This window comes from Balaenoptera musculus, chromosome 19 (genome assembly GCF_009873245.2).
Source record: "Balaenoptera musculus isolate JJ_BM4_2016_0621 chromosome 19, mBalMus1.pri.v3, whole genome shotgun sequence".
NCBI lineage: Eukaryota > Metazoa > Chordata > Mammalia > Artiodactyla > Balaenopteridae > Balaenoptera > Balaenoptera musculus.
Window position 1 is genome coordinate 56,208,440 of NC_045803.1, and position 21,640 is coordinate 56,230,079.

At 51.2% G+C, this 21,640-nt stretch overlaps 1 protein-coding gene across 3 annotated transcripts in view; it reads left to right on the top strand.

The window, feature by feature from the left end:
* The window catches only part of ATP2C2 (ATPase secretory pathway Ca2+ transporting 2), an 86,935-nt gene that overhangs the window by 53,651 nt on the left and 11,644 nt on the right, over positions 1-21,640 (top strand). For all 3 annotated transcript variants that reach the window (XM_036834221.1, XM_036834220.1, XM_036834222.1), the window contains exons 8-21: positions 782-931; positions 1,018-1,086; positions 1,420-1,495; positions 5,835-5,901; positions 11,780-11,904; positions 12,053-12,150; positions 12,752-12,853; positions 13,944-14,033; positions 14,961-15,062; positions 16,840-16,996; positions 18,309-18,479; positions 19,264-19,361; positions 19,458-19,508; positions 21,047-21,213. In XM_036834221.1, the coding sequence (XP_036690116.1) occupies positions 782-931; positions 1,018-1,086; positions 1,420-1,495; positions 5,835-5,901; positions 11,780-11,904; positions 12,053-12,150; positions 12,752-12,853; positions 13,944-14,033; positions 14,961-15,062; positions 16,840-16,996; positions 18,309-18,479; positions 19,264-19,361; positions 19,458-19,508; positions 21,047-21,213 (1,523 nt within the window). The remainder of the gene's footprint in view (positions 1-781; positions 932-1,017; positions 1,087-1,419; positions 1,496-5,834; positions 5,902-11,779; positions 11,905-12,052; positions 12,151-12,751; positions 12,854-13,943; positions 14,034-14,960; positions 15,063-16,839; positions 16,997-18,308; positions 18,480-19,263; positions 19,362-19,457; positions 19,509-21,046; positions 21,214-21,640) is intronic.

Consider the following 21,640-nt stretch of genomic DNA (forward strand, 5'->3'; position numbering starts at 1 on the left):
CGGCTGGGCCCGTGCACCACAACTACCGAGCTTGTGAGCCACAACGACTGAGCCCGCGTGCCGCAACTACTGAAGCTCGCGCGCCTAGAGCCCATGCTCCGCAACAAGAGAAGCCACCGCGATGAGAAGCCCGTGCACCTCAACGAAGAGTAGCCCCCGCCCGCTGCAACTAGAGAAAGCCTGCGCGCAACAACAAAGACCCAGTGCGGCCAAAGATAAAAAATAAATTTAAAAAAAAGAGATAAGCCTTGTGAAGTATTCCGCGCTGGGCCTGGCGCATGGTAGGTGCTCTGGAAGTGTCACCCTGGAAACGTCTGGGTGTGTGTGCGTACCTGTGCCCGCGTATGTGTTTTGGGTGTTGACATGACCTTAGGCGGTCACTGCGTAAGCCGGCTCACTGCTGCTCAGACTACACAGATTGTACGGGACCTTCCAAGGTGGGTGGGATGTGGAGTGTTAGGGGAAAGACAGGATGCTCTGAAAGGGATGTTCTAATTTAACCATTGCCTAAGTTTTTAAAAAATACTTTATTAAAATTTAAAATAATGTTAAAATAGGATATGAGACCTTTATGCTTTCTGAAAGGGGCCGTACATTCAAAGCTTTTCTGTTTCCTGGAGGCATCTGAGGCTGTGTTCTGATACTCGCTTCCTGCTTTCAGCACGTTCCTGTTTGCTGTCTGTTGGCAATGACGCTAAGGTGCTAGACGCCATTCTGGGCTTTGAAAACCAGCTCACAGATGGGAGAGCGGATGCCACGCCTTCTCACTTTGCTCCCCCAGGTCACAGACCTCCTGGTGGACGAGTCCAGTTTCACGGGAGAAGCCGAGCCGAGCAGTAAGACGGACACCCCGCTGACGGGCGCGGGCGACCTCACCACCCTGAGCAACATTGTCTTCATGGGGACCCTGGTGCAGTACGGGAAGGGACAGGTAAGCCCCGGGTGCCTGGGGGCCCTGGCCTCCCTCACCTGTAGGCTTTCAGCCTCAGAACTCAGGCTCCTCTCTCCTAAACACAGGGCGTCGTGATCGGAACAGGAGAAAGATCCCAGTTCGGAGAAGTGTTTAAGATGATGCAGGCTGAAGAGGTGAGGGCAGTGGGGCTTTGGGTTGTTGTAAGCTGGGGTTTGAGATGATTCTCAGCTGGTGACACCAGCCCCGCCTACTCCTTGGGAATAAGGATGGTATGATTAATGTGAGTACACGTTTTCAAAATTTTTATTTTAAAACATTTATTCGGATCTTTGTCAAGATATAACTTACGGTGACATGCACAGATCTGAAATGTAGCAGTCAGTGAATTTTTATATATGTGTCCTTGTGTAATCCTCACTCAGCTTAAGACATTAAAAAATCCAGGCAGGAGCCGGGGGACACTGCTGGGATCTCATCTAACAAACCCATTGTTCTCATCCTTTCAGACGCCTAAAACTCCTCTACAAAAAAGCATGGACAAACTGGGGAAGCAATTGACACTTTTCTCATTCGGCATAATTGGTGGGTGAAGCAGTTTCTGCACGGGGTCCCAGAGGGGGTGGGGTGTGTGGAGGGAGCCGTCCTGAGCACCCACCGCTGTTTCTCAAATACCCTGCTACTCACCTGGGTGAGAACTGGGGTTTGGGGTCAGAGGTTCTTGGACAGTAACAAGAGGTTTCTCTATCAGAACAAGCTAATGGCTGTAACAAGCAGTCCCCGCATTTTAATGGCCTAACATGGTCAAAATCTATTTCTTGCCCACACCACAGTCCATGGGCATGTTCCTGGTGAAATGGCTTTCCTGGATAGCTCACCTCCAAACACTGACTTGGGGGCCCAGGCCCCTACCGTATTGTTGCTCTGCCTTCCTGCAGGTCCTGGGAGGTGGGTCATAATTCTATGCAGCCAGCAGGTAGGGAAAGAGAGAATATGGAGGCTTGTGGGGGGAAGTTTTTAAGGCAGGGACCAGGAAGTGATGTCATCAATTTTGCGTATTCTCGATTGGCTGGAGTGAAGTCACATGGCCTACCTAACTGCAGAGGAGACTGGGAAATGTAGTCTGGTGGTGCACCCAGCCATGTTTCTATTCTACTAAACAGGTTGTGCCTGGGCTTGTGCGTCCTGGCCTTTGGCAACAGATCAAACAGCATCCACAGGATGCTGCAGAGCTAAATTCAGGTCTTACTCCTGAAGATCCCCATGGGGCTGCCCTGGTCCCTTCACCTGCTCCTTCCTGCTGTCTCCAGCTCTGGTTTTGATTCTGTGTCCTTCGATCCCAGCTTTCAGGATCAACCAGTGCCTGGGCCACTGTAGATTCTCAATAGATGTTGGTTGAATGAACGAGTGAATAAAGGAACAAACCAACCAACCACTGCTCATAGCACGAGCAGTGATGGGAGGAAGTACTAGAGAATCTGGCTAAACTGTAGAGCCGATAAAGTTCTTGGGAGAAACATCTGTCCCTCCTAGCAGCAGTTTTGTTGTGCTTCTGGGCATCTAGATGCATTCATTCATTTAGTGAGTATCTTATGACATGCTAGACCCTATGATAGGTTCTGGGGCCACCAAGATGAGTCAAACACAGCTCTGCCCTTTGAAGGACCCCAGGGAAATAGGAGAGAGACACCTGAACAAATACGAAATGTGAAAGCAGCAGTTAATTTTGCATGGGAGAGTTGGGAAGGCTCCCAGGAGGAGGTGACATTAAGTTGGGTCTTGCAGGATGGGTAGGAGTTTGCCAAGTGAAAAAAAAAAAGAAGAGATTGGGAATTCCAGACATAGGAAAGGGTAGATTCAAAGGCATGGAAGGTATCTCCACTCCTTCACAACTTGTAAGAGGTGGTAAATTTAGCAAAGTGTTAAGAGGATATGGTCTGAAGTCAAAGCTCTCAATTCTGTCATGCTGGGGACAGACCTGCCCACCCTTTTCTCCCTGGCCACCCCATCCCAACCTTCTAGTATCCAGTCTCCTTTCCAAATGTCAACTTTGGATTTAGTGCTCAGACTTTGCTCAGTCAGTAGTTTTACTGTTTTCAAGTAGCTCTATGTCCTCTTTCCTCCTCTCCACCCTATTTTGTCCTGGAGCAGTTACGGAAAACGGGTTTTATCTTAACCTGCCAAGTCTGATCACAGCTAAGGGGGCTCTGTGCTTGTGAGAGGATTTGGAGACCATGCTCAGGCTTGGTGGCAGAGAACTGTGATGGATTAGTGATGTCTGTCATGGACGCAGGAGGGGAAAGTGGCTCTGCATCGCCGTTCACCTGCCATCCTCGGGGTTACATTGATCAGGCTTCTGGGGTAGAATGGATGCCCACGTGGCCCCAGCTGGCCAGAGGACCCTTTTACACTCTGGAGCAGGGGATGGAAACTGTGACTCCCAGGCCAGATCGGGTTTGCCACCTGTTTTTGTGTGGCTCACAAGCCAAGAATTTTTTTTACATTTTTAAATGACTGAAAAAAATAGAAAGAAGAAGAATATGTTATGATACTAAAGTTATATGAAATTCAAATTTCAGTGTTCACAAATCTGTTTTATGGGCACACGGCCACACCCATTCACGTATTATCTATAGCTGCTTGCACACTGCAACGGCCAAGTTGAGTTGTAACAGACCATATGGCCCATAAAGCCGATGCGATTTACTATCTGATCTGTTATATGAAAAGCTTTCCACCACCTGCTCTAGACGTTGGGGTTGCCAGAAGGAGACTGGGCCGTAAAAATGGCCCCAAGAGCAAATACCAAGTAGATGTGCTTCAAGGCACATTGTCAAATAGATGCTCTTAGCAGGCCTTTCCACAAGATGAAATTTGTTTTAAAAAAAAAAAAAATCCAAGTCAGAGGTCCTGCAAGGTCATTGCCTCGTATAAGCCATTATTCCTCAAGTTAAATTAGAAAGTAAGTTAGCATGTCCATGGCCAGGCCCATGACACCATTCAGACGTTTTCTCTTTTTAATGAATATTTTAAGAATTGCTCTGGCAGAGTGGGAATTTTGAACCCTCAGAGGGTCCAAGGAGGAGATTCAGGGGAACAGCGGGCTCCAGCGGAAAGCGGTGTTTGCCGCTTTCCATGGTGTCAATACTGACAGCCGCCCATTTCAAGCTACCAGTGCAAAGCTACTGAACGTGGATTTGGGAAGAAATGAGCACGGTCAGCTCTTGTGAGCCCCGGTGAACAAGCTCATCCTCCTGCTGCAGGGAGGCCCCCAGGGTAGGGGCGGGTCCTGGTGGGTGCGGCCCTGCCCCTATTTTTAACAGAGTTCCCTCCCCACCCCTAGTCTTTTGCATCTGGGTTCATTTGGATTGCAGCTAAGATTTTATCTGACTACTGAATCCTGTTGCTAATCATAGTATGAAAATAGGGACTTCCCTGGTGGTGCAGCGGTTAAGAATCTGCCTGCCAGTGCAGGGGACACGGGTTGAAGCCCTGGTCCAGGAAGATCCCACATGCCACGGAGCAACTAAGCCCGTGCGCCACAACTACTGAGCCTGCGCTCTAGAGCCCGTGAGCCACAGCTACTGAAGCCCGTGCACCTAGAGCCTGTGCTCCGCAACAAGAGAAGCCACCTCAATGAGAAGCCACCGCACTGCAATGAAGACCCAACACAGCCAAAATTAAATAAATAAATAAATAAATTAGAAAGATACATAGGATGAAAATAGCCCCTAATAAATCACATCTTCTGACCCCCCTACTCCCAACACACACGTACACATGCACACCGCTACTACCCAGCAGAAAACTTGCCCCGGCTCCCCTTTCCCTGCAAAACAAAGCTGATGCTTTTCAGCAAGTCTCCCAGGACGTGTCAACAGGCGACTCCTCTCACCTCACACATTTTTCCCTTCACCTGTCCGGTAACCGTGGCCCCAGCAGTTCACGACTGGGTGTTACTGTGGGCCAGGAGCCGTGCTAAGCACTCCAAGTGCATTGTCACATCTTACATCCTGAAACAAGTCCTCGAGGAAGACGTGGTCATTGTCCCCACTTTACAGATGAGGAAACTGAGGCCACGCCTGGCGGCCCCTGAACTTTTCCCCATTGTCAGAACATCTCAGCATCTTAACGGGTCCCAGCGTGACTCATGCCACTCCTGTGCCTGGAGGGTCGATCTCTGACTGACTGTGTGTCCTATGCATAGCACAGTGCCCGGCGTTTAGGAAACGTTGGGTCAACGATTGACGAAGGAGAAAAATGGAAAAAGGAATGTATTTAATCATGAACACGCAGGATAAAGTCAGTCGAGAGACAGCGGCCCATCTGTGCGTCATGGGAGCACTGCAGACACCTTGGGGCAAGTCCTGGGGGCGTGCACCCCATGGGAACTTGTGGAATAATACAGAAATGTTGCCAATGGCCCCAAATAAATTGGTTGGCTGTTTCTTTCTTTTACTTGAGCTGGCTTGATCCTCTCCTGAAAAAGTAAAACCATCCTCTTTGTTGTAGGCAGGGGAGTTTCTTTCTTAAAAAGTAAAAGGGGAGAGGTGGCACGTGTTTGAGTTTATTCATAATCGTCCTGTGTCTATATTCCTGGAAACTCTTTAAGGAAATGAGTTTGGAATGCCTTCGTCCTTTGGAGGACATACTCGTGCGTGTGTGTGTGTGTGTGTGTGTGTGTGTGTGTGTGTGTGTGTGTGTTGGAATGCCTTCGTCCTTTGGAGGACATACTCGTGCGTGTGTGTGTGCGCGTGTGTGTGTTGGAATGCCTTCGTCCTTTGGAGGACATACTCGTGCGTGTGTGTGTGTGTGTGTGTTGGAATGCCTTCGTCCTTTGGAGGACATACTCGTGCGTGTGTGCGTGCGTGTGTGTGTGTGTGTGTGTATACATACATACATGTATGTTTTTATCTCCTCCCAGGCCTGATCATGTTCACGGGCTGGCTGCAAGGGAAGCGCCTCCTCAGCATGTTCACCATCGGGGTCAGGTAAGGGCGCTGGGCCATCCCCCCTCGTCTGTGCACAAGAGAAGGTGGGGAGGTTGGGGGGCAGGAGTGGCGTGGGGCAGATGCAGCCCTTCCCCCTAAGCCACAGTCTCCCCGTAGCACGTTGTCTGGCAGGTGGGTGCCCAGCGAATGTCTGCAAAAGGGATGAAAGCTGACGATTTGGAGTCCCTGCCCCTCTGGCCCGTGGGTCTGGGTCTTCCTGGCTGAGCGCGGACTCCAGAGCCAGCCCACCCGGGTTTAGATTCTGCCTTTGCCACTTGCTAGCCATGCGACCCCGGCCCAGCGTCTTCATTTACTGGTCCTCCTTTTCCTCCTCTGTAAACGGGTGTGATGTCAGCCCTCCGAGGGGTGCGGTGAGGATGCCCTGGGTGCCCTGCGCAGGCGCCTGCAGCCACGCGGAGCGCGCAGTGGGTGCGTGTTCTCGTTACACATTGGGAACTCGGCCCTTGATTTATGGAGGCGGCTGCAGGAGAGGACAGAGAACTTGTAGCCGAGGCCACATGGCTGACTTCAGGGCTGGGGATCGGGGCCTTGACTTTAAGCCCAGGGAACCTGCCCTTCCCCCACCTGGTGATGCCCATAAGCAACCGCCCCACCCTGGGTCCCAGTGGAGAAGCAGAGGCAGGCAGGAGAAGGCCGGCTCTATGCAGGGGCGTGAAGTTGCACAGCTTTTCCACGGCTGCTCGGGGACACGGGGTGCTGGGGATTGTCCCTAATGGGGCACGTCCCAGCGGAAGGGCAGCTGGTAATCGGGGACATGGATGAGCCACGTCAGGCCCCTCACGGTTTCCTCAGGGTGACCAACCCCTTGTGTTGTTGTCTGTAAGATGGTTCAGGTGTTATATGGAAGATTAGTGTAATGTCGGTGAGCAAAAATATATACTTAGTACATCAAATCCACAATGTAAACAAACTTAGATGCCCGTCAAGTAGTGAACAGATAAACAGCATACAGTGGAGTATTATTCAGCCATAAGAAGGAGTGAAGCCAGTGGGGGAAGGGTAAGCTGGGATGAAGTGAGAGAGTGGCATGGACATATATACACTACCAAATGTAAAGTAGATAGCTAGTGGGAAGCAGCCGCATAGCACAGGGAGATCAGCTCAGTGCTTTGTGACAACCTAGAGGGGTGGGATAGGGAGGGTGGGAGGGAGGCGCAAGAGGGAGGGGATATGGGGATGTATGTATATGTACAGCTGACTCACTTTGTTGTACAGCAGAAACTAACACAACATTGTAAAGAAATTATACTCCAATAAAGATACTAAAAAAAAAGAATGAAGCACTGACACATGCTACAGTGTGGATGCCGTAGAAACATGAGGCTAAGAGAAGGAAACCAGACACAAATGGCCGCATACCATATGACTTTGTTTCTATGAAATGCCCCAAATAGGCAAATCCATACAGACAGAACGTAGATTAGTGGCTGCCAGGCGCTGGGGTCGGGGAACGAGGAGGGACCCCAACAGCTATGGGGTTTCTTCTGGGGGTGATGAAAAGGCTCTAAAAGTGATTGTAGTGATAGTTATACAACTCTGAATGTAAAACCACTGAATTATATACTTTAAAAGGGTGAATTTTATGGTACGTGAATTACATCTCAATAAAGAAAACATAAAGCAGGTAATTAGGAAAGCTGTTATTACAAGGATCCTTGGAACCTTTCTAATTTATATATAAAAAGTAAACTGTTTGCAAACAGCCACGTTGTAACTGTCATTACAGTAAATTACAGTGACGCACCTCACAGTGGATCCCAGTGCGGGACGGAGGCTGTGGGGTGCTGCTTCCCCCAGCGCCGGCCAGTGTGGGCAAGAGAACCTTGCTTTAGGGGGTTGAGTGTACACGTCTCTGGTACAGAGTCAAGTCTGTCTGTGTAAAAATGAGTGGACACCATTACCTGGCAATTAGCAATAGAAGAAATTCAAATGCAGGTCTTTTAAAATTCCAAACGCCTCACTTTTTTAAATTGAAGTATAGTTGATTTACAATGTTGTGTTAATTTTTGCTGTACAGCAAAGTGAGTCAGTTATACATATATATATACATACATACATATATATATATATATATATATATATACACACATATACATTCTTTCAAATGCCTCATTTTTTAATCACACTGCCCTGTGTGCATTGAGAGGCAGGCCAGCAAAATCCACCTGTGGGCAGGTGTGTATCCTATTATAATAGTATTCAGTGACTATTTTGTGAATGAATGGAAGCTGGAAAAGTCTGTGTCTGGTTTTAGAAGCTTTGCCGTTCCTTAACAAACAAAATCTCATTAATGCCAAATCCTGGGGACATGAAAAAGAAAAAGGAAAAGTTGGTTTAAAGAGTATTATGCAGTTAGAATATTATGTGACAAAAACCATAAAAGCAAAATACAAATGGCAAACATTTGGAAAACGCCATCTCAGACTCATTCTGAGTATAAAAAGAAAAGGTACCCTAACAGCAATTGTCTTTAGGTTTTCACCTTAAATAAGCTATAAATAAATGGCTTGATACCAGGGCTTGGGTTTTCCCCCCGAACTCTCTGGAACCATGAAAATCAGGCCATTGTGCTGTACAGATGTTCCTGCTGGATTTCAGGCCTTTTCCCTGAAACACACCCAGATCATCATCGTCACATTTGGGTGGTGGCCACAGCAGACGGCTTGCAGAGCTCTAGATGCAGAGCCCAAGGTGTTCTTTGGAGTGGACGAGGTCATGATCTCAAGTCGAGTGGGGTTTCCTGACTTTATATCCTGAGCTACGTGCCGTGAATGGCGTAAAAGAAAGTAGAACCCGGAGCTTTCGATGGCCGTTTATCCCTCCGTGTCAGTGTCGGAGTGTTGACCAGCTAGGTGAGGCGGTTCTAGGATCTTCGAGAAAGTGAAGGGGGCGTAGCCAGGGTCTGTTGCTGCCGTGTGGAGGGGGGGGGAGGGCTCGGGAGGAGCACGTGACCTCGTGCATCGAGGCACAGCTCCGTGAGGCAGGCCGGTCTCCATTTCACAGATGGAGAAGCTGAGGGTTAGGCCGACACGTTTGCCTGTAGTTACAGGATCAGGGAGTGGAGGAGACAGACTGCAAACCCCATGCATTCTGATCCAAAGCCAGGGTCCGGCTCAGTGCCCCTGGCCACCTCCCGGGCAGGGCAGGGACTCTCCTCCCTTTCCCTCCCCTCCCCGGCCATGGCACTTGGTTTGCTTATTTGCCCCACACATGTTTCTTGAGCAGCTGTTTACTATGTACTTGCATCGTCCAGTGCTGATGGAGCTGGACCACGGAATCTGCAGGCTGGTGGGGAAAGTGAACGTGAACAATTTAAGTGAATGTTAGCAAAATAATCACAACTTACGATCAAAGCCACAAAGGAAACGATGGTTGAGAGACAGATTAAAAGGGAGGCGGGAAGGGATGTGGCCGGAAAAGGTGGCCGGGGAAGGTTTCTCTGAGGAGTTGAAGCTGGAGAGATGCTGCTAAGGGGGGGCAGGGCGTTCAGGGAGGGGAGTGGCGGGGGCAAAGGCGTGGAGGCGGAGCGAGCCCAGCGCATCTGCGGAAGCCAGGGGGGAGGCTGTGGTCGGGCTGGGTGATAAGACCAGACGGTGGGGTAGATTAGGGGGCTGATCACGCGGAAACTCACGGGCCCCTTTTTCTCTGAATTCTAATCACATCCTCAGAACCCTTCTCTAACATGCTCCCCAGGGACGTTGATGCTGCCGCTTCAGGAAGCATCACTCTGAGCGGTGAGGCCATGGCTACAATTACCCTAGTCGGGGCTCCAGCAAGAGGCGGGGCTAGGGAAGAAGGTGGAGCCCCGAAAAGAAGGCTCAGGTGACTAGGTCTTCAGAGGTAGGGGTGGTGGCCGAGGGTGGAGCCTCAGCCACGAGGGGCTCCCCGAAAAAGCAGAGCTCTCAGAGGCCGTGATGCATGAGAACCTCCCCCAAACAAGGATGCGTTCCATCCCGTCTTGTAAACCACAGAAAGTTCCATGAGGCAAAAGACGGTGAAATATTTCAAGGTCAGTAAGAGAAAAGGCTCCTGTGTCCACCGCATCCCTACTTCCCCAAGATCATTTCTGATTTCTTGTCTAACAGCCCCTTTCATCTCTCTCATCCCACTCGGTCCATGGGAAATTTGCAATGGAAAGAAAACTGACTCTGGTCATTTCACTTGTGACTTTGAAAGGATGGGGTTCTTCAGTTTTTAGCAGAAGAAAATCACTCAAAACCTCTCAGTCATAAGGTAGAAATGGCAGGAAAGCTGGTGAGGAAGAGATTCTCCAAAATAAATAGCATGAGAATTATTCTTTTAAAAACTTGATCCTACTTCCCTCTGCCTTGAGCGACATTCAAGTTGACCCAAGGTCTACTTGCTTTTCCTGGTCTATTGTAATCTTTATTAGTTTGCCAATTAATTTTTTATTATTATGAAAACCTCCAGGCACACACAATGCCCTTCTCATGCCATGTAGGAGGAAAGTGCCCGTGAGAACCCTTTGCAAATGTTTGCTTAGCTGGCCTTGTCAGCCTGTGCCATAAAACCAAGGAAGCCTTCTTGCTGTCACCATAGAAACCGGGCACAGTCCCTTGACCAAATTCCGTCACCTTGGTTTATATAACTTACCCCTGAATGCTCCATGGTCTCCAGGTGAAAGGCCGCCATTCATATACCGTATTTCTTTGATTCTGAGACACACATTCTTTTTCACCTTCTACCTTCTCTGAAGTCAGAGTGCTTCTCACAAGTGAGATGATAAGAAAGCATCCCGGCACCGTTAATGGGCAGCATGTTTTTACTTTCTGAGAGGTGCACAGGATAATGGTGCCCTTCCCAATCAGCAGCGCCTTAGATCTGATGAAATACGGTAGCCGCGCGTGGCTTCGGTTGAATGGTCATCCTCGGTGCCGGGGCTTTCTGATTATTACCAACCTATGTAGAGTGCTCACTATGTGCTAGGCCAGGGTGGGTCCGGGCTCTTGCACTTGCCATGTATTCACTCATTGCTGTGTGTTCACTCAGCAAATATTTACTGACTACCTGCGGGACCGTGCTGTGCAAAGGGTGAACCACGGTGGGGCGTGGCGTGGTAATGCTCACCCCACAGCTCTGCACAGTCTGCCCCCCTCTCTCCAGCCTCCCCCAGCGGCCTGAGGTCACTGGCAAGACACAGACCCTGCCCACAGGAAGGGGATCCTGTGCTCAGTCCCAATGCAGATTCCCAAGGGAGAAGCTCATTGGTTCAGCTCGAGTCACATGTTCTCCTCTAACCCAATCAACCTTGGCTGTGGGAGGGCGGGGCCACGTGGTACAGAAAGAGTTGGGGGGTGGTCCTAAGCAGATGAGCAGACAGCACAACAACCTGCTTAGGCAAAGGCGTCGCCGTGCCACTTCACCTCCCCCAACTTTCATTTCCTTGTCTGGTTTTCTCACAGGAAGTGTCTAAACCATTAGACCAATTTAAAGGAAAATTCAGGAGACCCAGGGAGGACCCTCTGAACCTAATAATTCCACTTCCCACTTAGTGCCTGATTCCGGAAATTGCTTTCATAGGGCCCAAGACTTTTGTCTCTAATAGCTGACGACAATTTAAATGCAAAAGCACTTAAATAGGCAAAACTACAGACTAATTCACACTAAAGTGTGGATGTCTGGTAGGAAAGCAGGGTTTTGCAGGGGGAAAGCTCAGAGCAGTGGATGCTGAAGAAGGAGGCAGGTGTGTCATGGGACTGGGAGCACAGAATAGAACAGAGAAGGTGGGGAAACCACGGACAAGCTTCACCGGGTAAACACGTTGCCAGTGCCAGTTGGGATTCACGTCATCGTTAAGTGCGTGCTAGAGGTGATCCGCCTGGCCTTTTCGATCCAGCCTGGCTGTGGCCGCCATTCCCGAGGGTCTGCCCATCGTCGTCACAGTTACGCTGGTCCTGGGAGTGCTGCGGATGGCCAGGAAGCGGGTCATTGTGAAGAAGCTGCCGATCGTGGAGACTTTAGGTGAGGGAATCCAGCTGGTTGGATTCTTACAAATTGGACTGCATGGGCATTTTAGTGCCGTGATAATTCAACCTGGGTGTTTCCTAAGCCTGAGAGTTGGTGGTGACGACTTCTTGTTCCTATAAACTCTGGTATCTTCTTGTGCCAGGTTGCTGCAATGTCATCTGTTCCGATAAGACGGGAACTCTGACTGCCAATGAAATGACTGTCACCCAACTTGTGACGTCTGACGGGCTCCACGCTGAGGTGAGCCCGTGTGAATTTATAAGGTTCAGGTCCAGGTTGTGCCCTGCCAGACCCCTTCCTTCCCAGGGAAAGCACATGGAGTCTTCCAGAGAACAGTAAGGAAGAAACAAATATGGGTTATTGGACAGTCTCCTTTCTACAAATAGCAGCGAGTAACGTGATGGATGGAAGGCACCACCCTCTGGTTGGCACGATGCTACACCCTTGTGTTTTCACGTTGTCCGTGTTTCCTGTCATGTCACAGCCACAGAGTAATCGCAGCAGAGATTACTGCAAAGGCTACGCTATTTGCCATCGGCTCTACAAGAAAGAATTTGCCCGCCCCGGTTCTAGAACATAAGCACCCTTGTATGCTAATACTTGGTTTTCATAACCGTAATTTTTACTGGCTGAAGAATGCCCTGTTGCAATTTACTGAAGCACGGCACTTGGTGAGGTATCTGATTAATACGTAATCCTGCAGGGGGCATTTCATGCTTGAAGACGTGTTCGTGGTGGGACCATGTCCTTGGGGATGGATCCCCAGAAAGGGATATGGGTCAACCGGGGAAGCGTCTTTTTGCCTCCTAGTGACACCCCGTTTTTTGCCTTTGCCCTGTAGGTCAGCGGAGTTGGCTACAACGGCCAAGGGACTGTCTGTCTTTTACCCTCAAAGGAAGTCATTAAGCAGTTTTCCAACGTCTCAGTGGGGAAATTAGTGGAGGTAAGTGTCAAAAGCACCACTGTGGAATTAAACATGCATTTAAAACAGAGCTAATGGGGATTCACTCCGGAAAGAGAGACAGCAGTTGGACCAGCTGGTTCTCGGTGATGACCGGGCCACGCTCCAGGGGTCAGGTTGTCACGGCGGCCCAGATACAGATGGAAATATGGGACGTAAGGGAAGAGCTGGGAGCCCCTTCCTCCCCCCTTGCTTGCTGGACAGGGAAGGGGCTCCGTGAATGTTGGGAAACAAGCACGGGATGAACGCTGCCTGTTGTGACCATCAGTACTTGTAATGTGAGCCATGCCCATCCTCGCAGGAGCTCACGTCCCCTCCCCACGGGAAGTTTGACCACCATCCCCTCCGCGCAGGTCCCACCTCCACGGTGACAATTAACACAGCCATGAGAGGGCCGTCCCATTATCTCAGTTGTGCAGATTAAGAAACGGGAGCTCGGGACTTCCCTGGTGGTCCAGTGGTTAAGACGCCGCGCTCCCAATGCAGGGGGCACAGGTTCGGTCCCTGGTTGGAGAACTAAGATACGGCATGCCGGCATGCACAGCGCCGACCAAAAAAAAAAAAGAAACGGGGGCTCAAAGAGGTAGCGTGAGTGCCCAAGGTCCCCCAGTGAGTGGGAGGGAGCCGGGATTCACCCCCGTGCTCTTTTTGTCCATTTGTTTCTACTTCTCTTTTTTCAGTTATTATTTTAAATTGAGATGTAGGTCGCACACCACAGAATTCACCCTTTTAAAGTGTACAGTTCAGTGGGTTTTAGTATACTCACAAGGGGCCATCACCCCACACGCATGACCCCCCAAGTCCGCCTGCCTTCCCACTGTAGTTCCTCGTGACAGCTTTGTGACAACCAACATTCAGCAGAGTCAGTAAATATTAATCGTGTGGATTTTGAAGATCGGGGACTGATGTATTTTGAAGAGTAAACTTGTCCCTGGCCCCCATGCCAGCCCCAGCTCAGAAAATGGGTCCAGCGTTCAGGGCTGCACCTTTTCACGTGCCTGAGTAAGCCCGGGACCCCGGCGGGTGCAGCTCCAAATACTAACAAACGACCTTCGGAAACCTCTCCTTCCAGGCAGGCTGTGTCGCCAACAACGCCATCATCAGAAAAAACGCCGTGATGGGGCAGCCCACGGAGGGCGCCTTGATGGCCCTGGCCATGAAGGTAGGTCTGTGATGTCTGCGTGGGGAATTCTTTCACTCGGAGCTACACTGGCAGCAGAATTCGAGGTCCTGTCTGCGTGAGGGAGGTCCTCACGTGGCCTTGTCCTCTTCCTAGAAGGACACCGGTCATACCGGCGTGGGCTCCCCCTCACCACCTCATCTGAACTTCGTTACACCTCCAAAGACCCTATTTCCAAATCAGATCCTGTTCGCAGGCACTGGGGAATTACACCTTCCACATGCCTTTGAGGGACACAGTGCAACCGATGACACTCCCCTAAGGAGACTTTTTAGATGTTTTTTTCCCTAATCACTCCCCCCATGAGATTTTAATACCGCAGATATTACGGAAAGACCCAAACGAACTTTTTTGTCAGCCCAATAGTATGCATCTGTTCCTGTACTGTATGGGTGTCTGTGCTTTATACATAAAAGGAGTAGATTTTTTTTCACCCCCTAAGAACCCATTTTCACCCCTTGCGGGGCGATGGGTTGCACGGGTTAGGATTGGTTTACAACTGGGGAAACCAAGGCTCAGAGCTGTCAAGGAACTGGTCTGAAAGCCATCAAAGAATGAGTGAATGTGAGGCCTGGCAGGGACCCCAGGTGGTGACCGCAGGCACCCCACTTCCCAGGGCTCCTTTTGCCGCCTCTTCAAGTCTGAAACATTCGTCCCGGCAGAAACCCCACAGGTTCCAGCTAGAAGCTGTGGCAGAGGCCATCAGGCTCCGCCCCTGGGACAAGAGAAAAGAGAGATTTCTTTTCGGGTGGGACGTTTGAAAGCAAATGGCTTTTCTCTGTGAGCTGAACGCTTGGATTTCTCATCTGCCTGAGGTGGTTTGAATAATGAATAATTTAAATGGACTGAGCTTTGCGTAGAGATTGGTTTAGGATAACTCACTGAAAACGTCCCATTTTATTTTCCTAGATGGGCTTAAGTGATATTAAGGATTCATACATGCGAAAAAAAGAGATTCCATTCAGTTCGGAGCAGAAGTGGATGGCGGTCCAGTGCAGCCCCAAGAATGAAGTGAGTGTGCCTCTCTGCCCCCTTCCAGCAAAGCGAAGTGCAGACATCAGAAGAGTTTAAAGTTCCTGGCTACTTCTCTGAGCTTCCAAATATGTGAAAATACAGCTGATGGCAATTAAACCTTTGATTACCTTGGGTCCTCTTCTGAGATCGCCATCTGAACCTCTGGTTCTCAAAGTGGGGTCCCTGAACCCGCAGGAGCATCACCTTGGAATTTGTTTGAAATGCAGATTCTCAGGCTCCACCCCCAGACCCACTGAATCAGAAATTCCAGGGCTGGGACCCGGTCATCTGTGTCTGCTGGGGATTCTGATGCAAGTTCACGTGCGAGACTCCCTGGCCTACAGCACAATGACTGAGTAATTACTACCGGAGGGACCGCATGTTCCTACCTATGACACTGACCCCGTTGCTAACTTAGGGTCCTTTTTTCGCATCCCTGTGCTGAGTTCTTTACACATATGAGCTCCTGTAACTGTCACCACGGGGGAACGAGGCTTCATCCCGAAGGGGGATCCAGGACACACACCCCAGCATCCACCGTAGACGGTGTAGACAGTGAGCTTGCACGTGTGCACACACAGGTTCTAGGCCACCAGGGGAACAGGTACCAAATTCTTCCTGGCTGTGCCTGGGTGGGGGACTCAGCCCATGTTTTCCCCCCACTTTTTTCTTTTTAAATTTTCTGTAGCTTTTCAGATTTTCTACAATGAAAAAACTTTTTTTTTTAAAGAGATTTTTATTGCCTTCTACCTTTTTCTCCAAACTCTCTGCTCTTTCTGGAAGCTGTCACGTCTTGCCCATGCTGAGATTTCCCATCTCATTCACAGTGGCGGGTAGCTCGGCCAGCTTATCCCAGGTCTTTGCCATGAGTGGAGAGGCATATAAATTCCGGGTGCTTAACAGGGGTTTTGGATTTTTTTTTTAATGTTTTAATACCTTCAAATCTTATTTTCCCCCCAAAGGCAATGGTAATATATTTTCATTGAAAAAAATTATAGAAATGTAACTTCAAAAATGGAAGCTCCCGACAATTCTGTCCCTCTTTTCTCCCTACCCACTCCCCACCCACGCTAACACCCCTTCGCAGTCAGAGATAGAGTGTTCCAGATTCTACATGTGCAAATGCAACACGTGGGGTGGTAGTTTCAAAAGAAGGTCATGCCGTTTACAGTGTGTGTAATTTGCTCTTTTCCCTTAAATGATGTCTTGGCCAGCTTTCCGTGTCAGTTTGCACGAGTTCATTCACTGCCCACCGTGAGCAGGAAGGCGCTGTGCTCGTGCCGGGGATTATAGTGTGACCCCACACTGACGAGGCACCTGGAGCTTACGGTCTAGGGGAGACGGAGCTTAACAAATACACAGGAAACGAGTCGGCTGCTCATTTGAGTTCATGAGCCAAGTTCACAGTGCCTACCTTGCTTGGAAGTCTCCCTGAAATAGACATCTAGTGGTCAGTAACACTCTTAAAGGCACAGCACTGGCTGGGATATGACCAGTTTGTGAAACGTGCAGACGCTCTGAGTGACATTAACCAGGGAGCCCGATGTAGGGCAGGCCTGCTTTGGGTCAGAGATCGGCCTCACCCCTCTCTGGGCTGCAAGGTATTCCATCACGTGGATTTCCTGTAACTTCTCTGACCTGTCCTGTATTGGTGAGCAATGACGGTCCGGGATAAATAACCCCGCCGTGAACATCTCTGTGTGGATGAGGTGACGGTCACCAAGAGCTGAGGCAGCCAGTGTCAGCCGATTTTTTCCCTCTTGTCTTTTCCAAGGAGCAGGAAGACATCTACTTCATGAAGGGGGCCTTCGAGGAAGTGATTCGTTACTGTACCATGTACAACCACGGGGGTATCCCCCTGCCGCTGACGCCCCAGCAGCGAGCCTTCTGCCAGCAGGAGGAGAAGAGGATGGGGTCTCTCGGCCTGCGGGGTCAGTGCCTGTGGTCCCAGCCGCAAGCTCTAAGTTTGCACATACCACTGACTTCTCAGGTGTATTAACGCAGGGTCCCGAGTCAACGCAGTGATGGTCAGAGTGGTGTCAGGCAGGGTGCTAATGCAGGCAAAGCCAGGGTGGGCTCTCTTGGGCAGATGAAGGATAGGGCGCCCCCCACCCATCTCAGCTGCCAGATGACACCCGTTATCCCAGACGCCGCTCATGTGTGCAAGAAGAGGTTCCGAGTTTTCTAAGACAGGTGAACGGGCCGCCCCTGAAACGATGATTTTCCCGATTGGTCGTCTTGCTCACGGCTCACTGTCAGCAAAACCCAAAGCTCTTGTAAATTAATACGGACTTTTCATTCCGTGGCCATTTCCAATTTTCTGCACCAGGGCCAACGCCTTCCCTGATGGGCTGAACATTAAACCTCATGTTTCCCGTAGTGTCATATGTCAGCCTGTCCGTTTTCAGAGAAAATGTCTAAAAACACTCTGGAACACGTGTATTCCCTCAGGGGAAAGTGAGAAGCGTTGGCTTGCTGTATTGGTTTCAATTGCCCTAGTTTTCCCCTTCAGGGGACAGTAATTATAAACTGACCAGCCTGTAAGGGGAGGACATGTCAGGACAGAGCTGAGCTTAGCTGAGCAGGGCAGGGAGGGTGGCTTTGAGAAAGGGGGGAATGGTACCCGCATCGCTGGCACACCCCCCTGCGTCACTGGTACAGTGTCATGACTGAGGGGTCACAGCTGGAACTTGCTGGCCATAGCTCCCCTCCAGTATCAGTAAGGTGACAAAGTAAGGTCAGTTCCCACACCACCCCCTCTCAGAGCACCTGTCCCAGAGAGCCGGGTCTGGCTTTTGTACCACTGACACAGAGCCCTCTGACCTGTGCCGTCTCCTGCACGTTTTTCTTGACCTTGGTGGCTGTTGCCCCGAGTCTGCTGGCAATGACAGAGGAGGGCAGAGCAATGAGAGATAGGCCGTCAGAAATGCGCCCTTATGTGCCAGCCCGCAGGTGTTCTCGTGGCCACTCCCCTTGGGGGCTGCACCACCAGTGGACGGAGGCCCGTCTCCCGCTGGGCAAGTTGTTGCTGCTTGCCCTGCTCTCCATCGTGGGTGAGCCGTCGAGAGCCGCTGCCCTGCACGGGCCTGACGACCACCGGGAAGATGGTCCCTTCCCTTTGCGGTCCAGGGACTTAGTGCCCAAGCCCCTCGCGGACAGAAGAGGGTCTGGGACACGGCGGGGCTGGGGCTGACTGGGGACGAAAGTCTTCTGAACCTTCTGTGGGTCTTGCTCTGTCCGCAGTGCTGGCCCTGGCTTCTGGGCCCGAGCTGGGGAAGCTGACGTTCCTGGGTCTCATCGGAATCATCGACCCTCCGAGGGCCGGCGTGGAGGAGGCGGTCCACGTTCTCTCTGATTCGGGCTTGTCCGTGAAAATGATAACGGGAGACGCTCTGGAGACGGCCTTGGCGATAGGTAACCAGGGAATGAGGTGGAGGGTGAGGGTCGCCACCCGTGCTTACTCCTCGAGGGACTTGGTCAGGAGAGCTCGCACCTTCCTTCCACGTGCTTGGAAGAGATTCTGAGGTCCGAGGACCAGCATCCCACCTTCCGAGTAGGTGTTTGTCTCTAAAATGTTGGCAGGTTCTCCTAACAAGGAAGAGACCTCGTGTGCACTGAGAACATTCTCTGTCCTGGGCCTTCCATCCATGATCTCACCTCATCTCCACAGGCAGCGTCATTGCCAGTGCACACTTCCAGTCTGGTTTCTGCCAGTAGCGGTGTGCCCTTGGCAAATCATTGAGCCACTCTGACCCTCGGGCTTTTCATCAGCAGAGGGCTAGCAACCTTCCTCCTCCTCCTCTTTTTATTACTGTTAGCAGGGTTGCCACACCTTGGTTTTCTCCCCCCCTCTGTCTTGAGGCAGCCTGGCACCATGGAAAGATCACAGACTCTGGAATCAGACAGAAAGAACCATGTCAGGTCCAGTATTAGCACTTACTAGCCCTATGACCTTGGGAAAGTCACCGCTCTCTCAGTTTCCTCATCCTTAGGGTGGGGATAAGAGGCCTTTGTTGCCAGTTCATTCTGTGGATGGAATTAAGGTCAGATACCATAGCAGGTGCTCTCTAATTGGGGCCACCGTGGTTTTGTTTTTCCCTGTGGCCAAGGCGGGGCCTGATGTCAGGTAGGTGGAGTGAGGGGCAAGTGCAGGGACCACAGTCTCAGGCCCTCAGAAGGGACTGTCCACACCTTGCAGGAAGAAACATCGGCCTGTGCAACGGGAAGCTGAGCGCCATGTCCGGGGAAGAGGTGGAAAGCGCCGAGCAGGGCGCGCTGGCCGAGCGCGTCGGGAAGGTGGGGTCCTCCCGAGGCGTGCCGCCGAGGGGCGTGGGGTGAAGGTGCCACCTCCTCATTCACTGATGCTCGGCCCTCTCCCGTCTCCGTATCCAGGTGTCTGTCTTCTTCAGGACCAGCCCAAAGCACAAACTCAAAATCATCAAGGTCAGTTGTGTGCCTCTCTGGTCCCTCAGGGCACAGCCCAGGGCGGTGGCGGCTCTGCTCACAAGGTGGTCCAGGGCCCAGCGGTGGCCGCCTCCTCTGCACTGGCCTCTGGGGAGGGGAGAACTGGGGGCCCCGTGCCACGTATACCAAAAGCGGGGAGCGGGAATTGGGTGGTGCCAAGGGAGAAACGCACAGGCCAGCCTTCGTTAGTCAGATGCTCCTTGGCGTATTCCTGTTATTTAACTCCAGGCCTTAGTTTCCTCATCTGTAAAATGGGGATAATGTGAATGACAGAATGACACCAGCTAATTCACAAGGCAGGAGAGGATGAAACGAAGCCAGGGGACTTCCTGGCGGTCCAGTGGTTAAGGCTCCATGCTTCCAATGCAGCAGGTGCGGGTTCAATCCCTGGTCAGGGAACTAAGATCCCACGTGCTGCATGGCACGGCCAAAAAAAAAAAGAAAGAAATGAAGCTGGGCATGTGAAGCCCTTGGCAGCTGCCTGGCCCACCGCAGGTGCCTTCTGATGGTGCATCAAAAACGAAAGTGCTAGAACGAGAGACTCCTGTGTGGTTTTCCCGCACATGGATGCTTTGAAAAGTTGCTCTTTAACACTTGTGTTTTTTCTTTTGTGTCATTTTGGGGTTTTTTAGTTCTACAGAGTAAATCTCTGTGCCAGTCATTCCTCAAAGAAAATATTAATACTTATTGGGTACCACATGGATTCAGGGGACGAGTTGATTATTATTTGTTAATGGTTGTTGACTGAAAAAAAAAGCACACCGTGAGAGTTGTGAGTTAAGTTTTACTGGGGGCAAAATGAGGACTACAGCTGGGGAGACAGCGTCTCAGTTAGCTCTGAGGAGCCACTCCGAAGAGGTGGGGGCGGGGTGTGTATGTGACTTCAGTGAAGGGGGTACTGCAGTCATGCACACATTTTGGCAGAAGGTTGCCCCTGGCCACGAGGAGCAGATGTCTCCGTCAGTGACTTTAGTGCTTTTCTAGGTATGAAAAGTTGTAAGAATCTGGGCTCATAAAATCTGCTCCTGAAAACAGCTAACTCTCTGAAGGCTTGTTCTGCCAGTTTTTCCTTCATTCCTGATCTCCGGCCTGAACTCCTTTCAGGGGGTGTGGAAGGTCAGCGGCTGCAATGGCCAATGACTTCATCCTTGTAGAACCAGATGGCAAGCGACAGTTTTTAGGTGGCATGGTGACGGATAACACATTCATGCCTTCGCTCTGGGCCGGGCACTGTCCCCTCTGTGTTCTTAGTTTAGGGCTCACAACAGCCCTGATAAGGAGGGACCGTGTTCCCACTTTGCAGATAGAGAAGCTGAGGTTAGGTTCAGGGCTTGCCCAGTGCCCACAGCTCATATGGGGGCAACTGGGATTCAGACCCGGGCCAGCTGACCCCAGTGCCCTCTAGAGAGGGGCCTTTGCCCTGGACCACTCAGTGTGAGAGGCGGGGCACGAGGAGGGAAGGATCTGGAAGGAAGGTCCTCAGGCTGCAGGCCTCCACTGGCCTCCTCTTTCCAAAGGCTTTGCAGGAGTCGGGGGCGATCGTGGCCATGACGGGGGACGGGGTGAACGACGCGGTCGCCCTGAAATCAGCGGACATCGGGATTGCCATGGGGCAGACAGGGACGGACGTCAGCAAGGAGGCCGCCAACATGATCCTGGTGGACGATGACTTCTCAGCCATCATGTAAGCTGCTCTTCAGGTGTTCTTTTAGTGGCAAAAATGCCTAGGGTGGCAGCCCCCTGCTCTGCTGTGGTGGACATACACGGTGTCCCCAGGCCCACCCCCCCTCATGGAAAGCAGGGCCACGGGGGCCCCTTCCCCTTGCTGGATCACCGAGGGGCAGGAGGCACTTAGGGAGCCTTGGGTGAGGGCTGGGGTCCCAGGGCTCAGACGACAGAATGGTCTACAGTCTTTGGACAGAAGGGCGATCGTGGCTTGGGGACCAGTCCCCAGCGGCTGATGGCACCTGTTAGGACATCAGCACCCCCTACTGGTGATTCCCCGAGAATGCCAGCAAGGAGAAACGTGACCTCTGGTGACACCGTCGCTTCCTTTAGCAGGTGACGGAGCTGGCTGACCCTTCTCGCCCGGCCCTCTTTGTGAATAAATG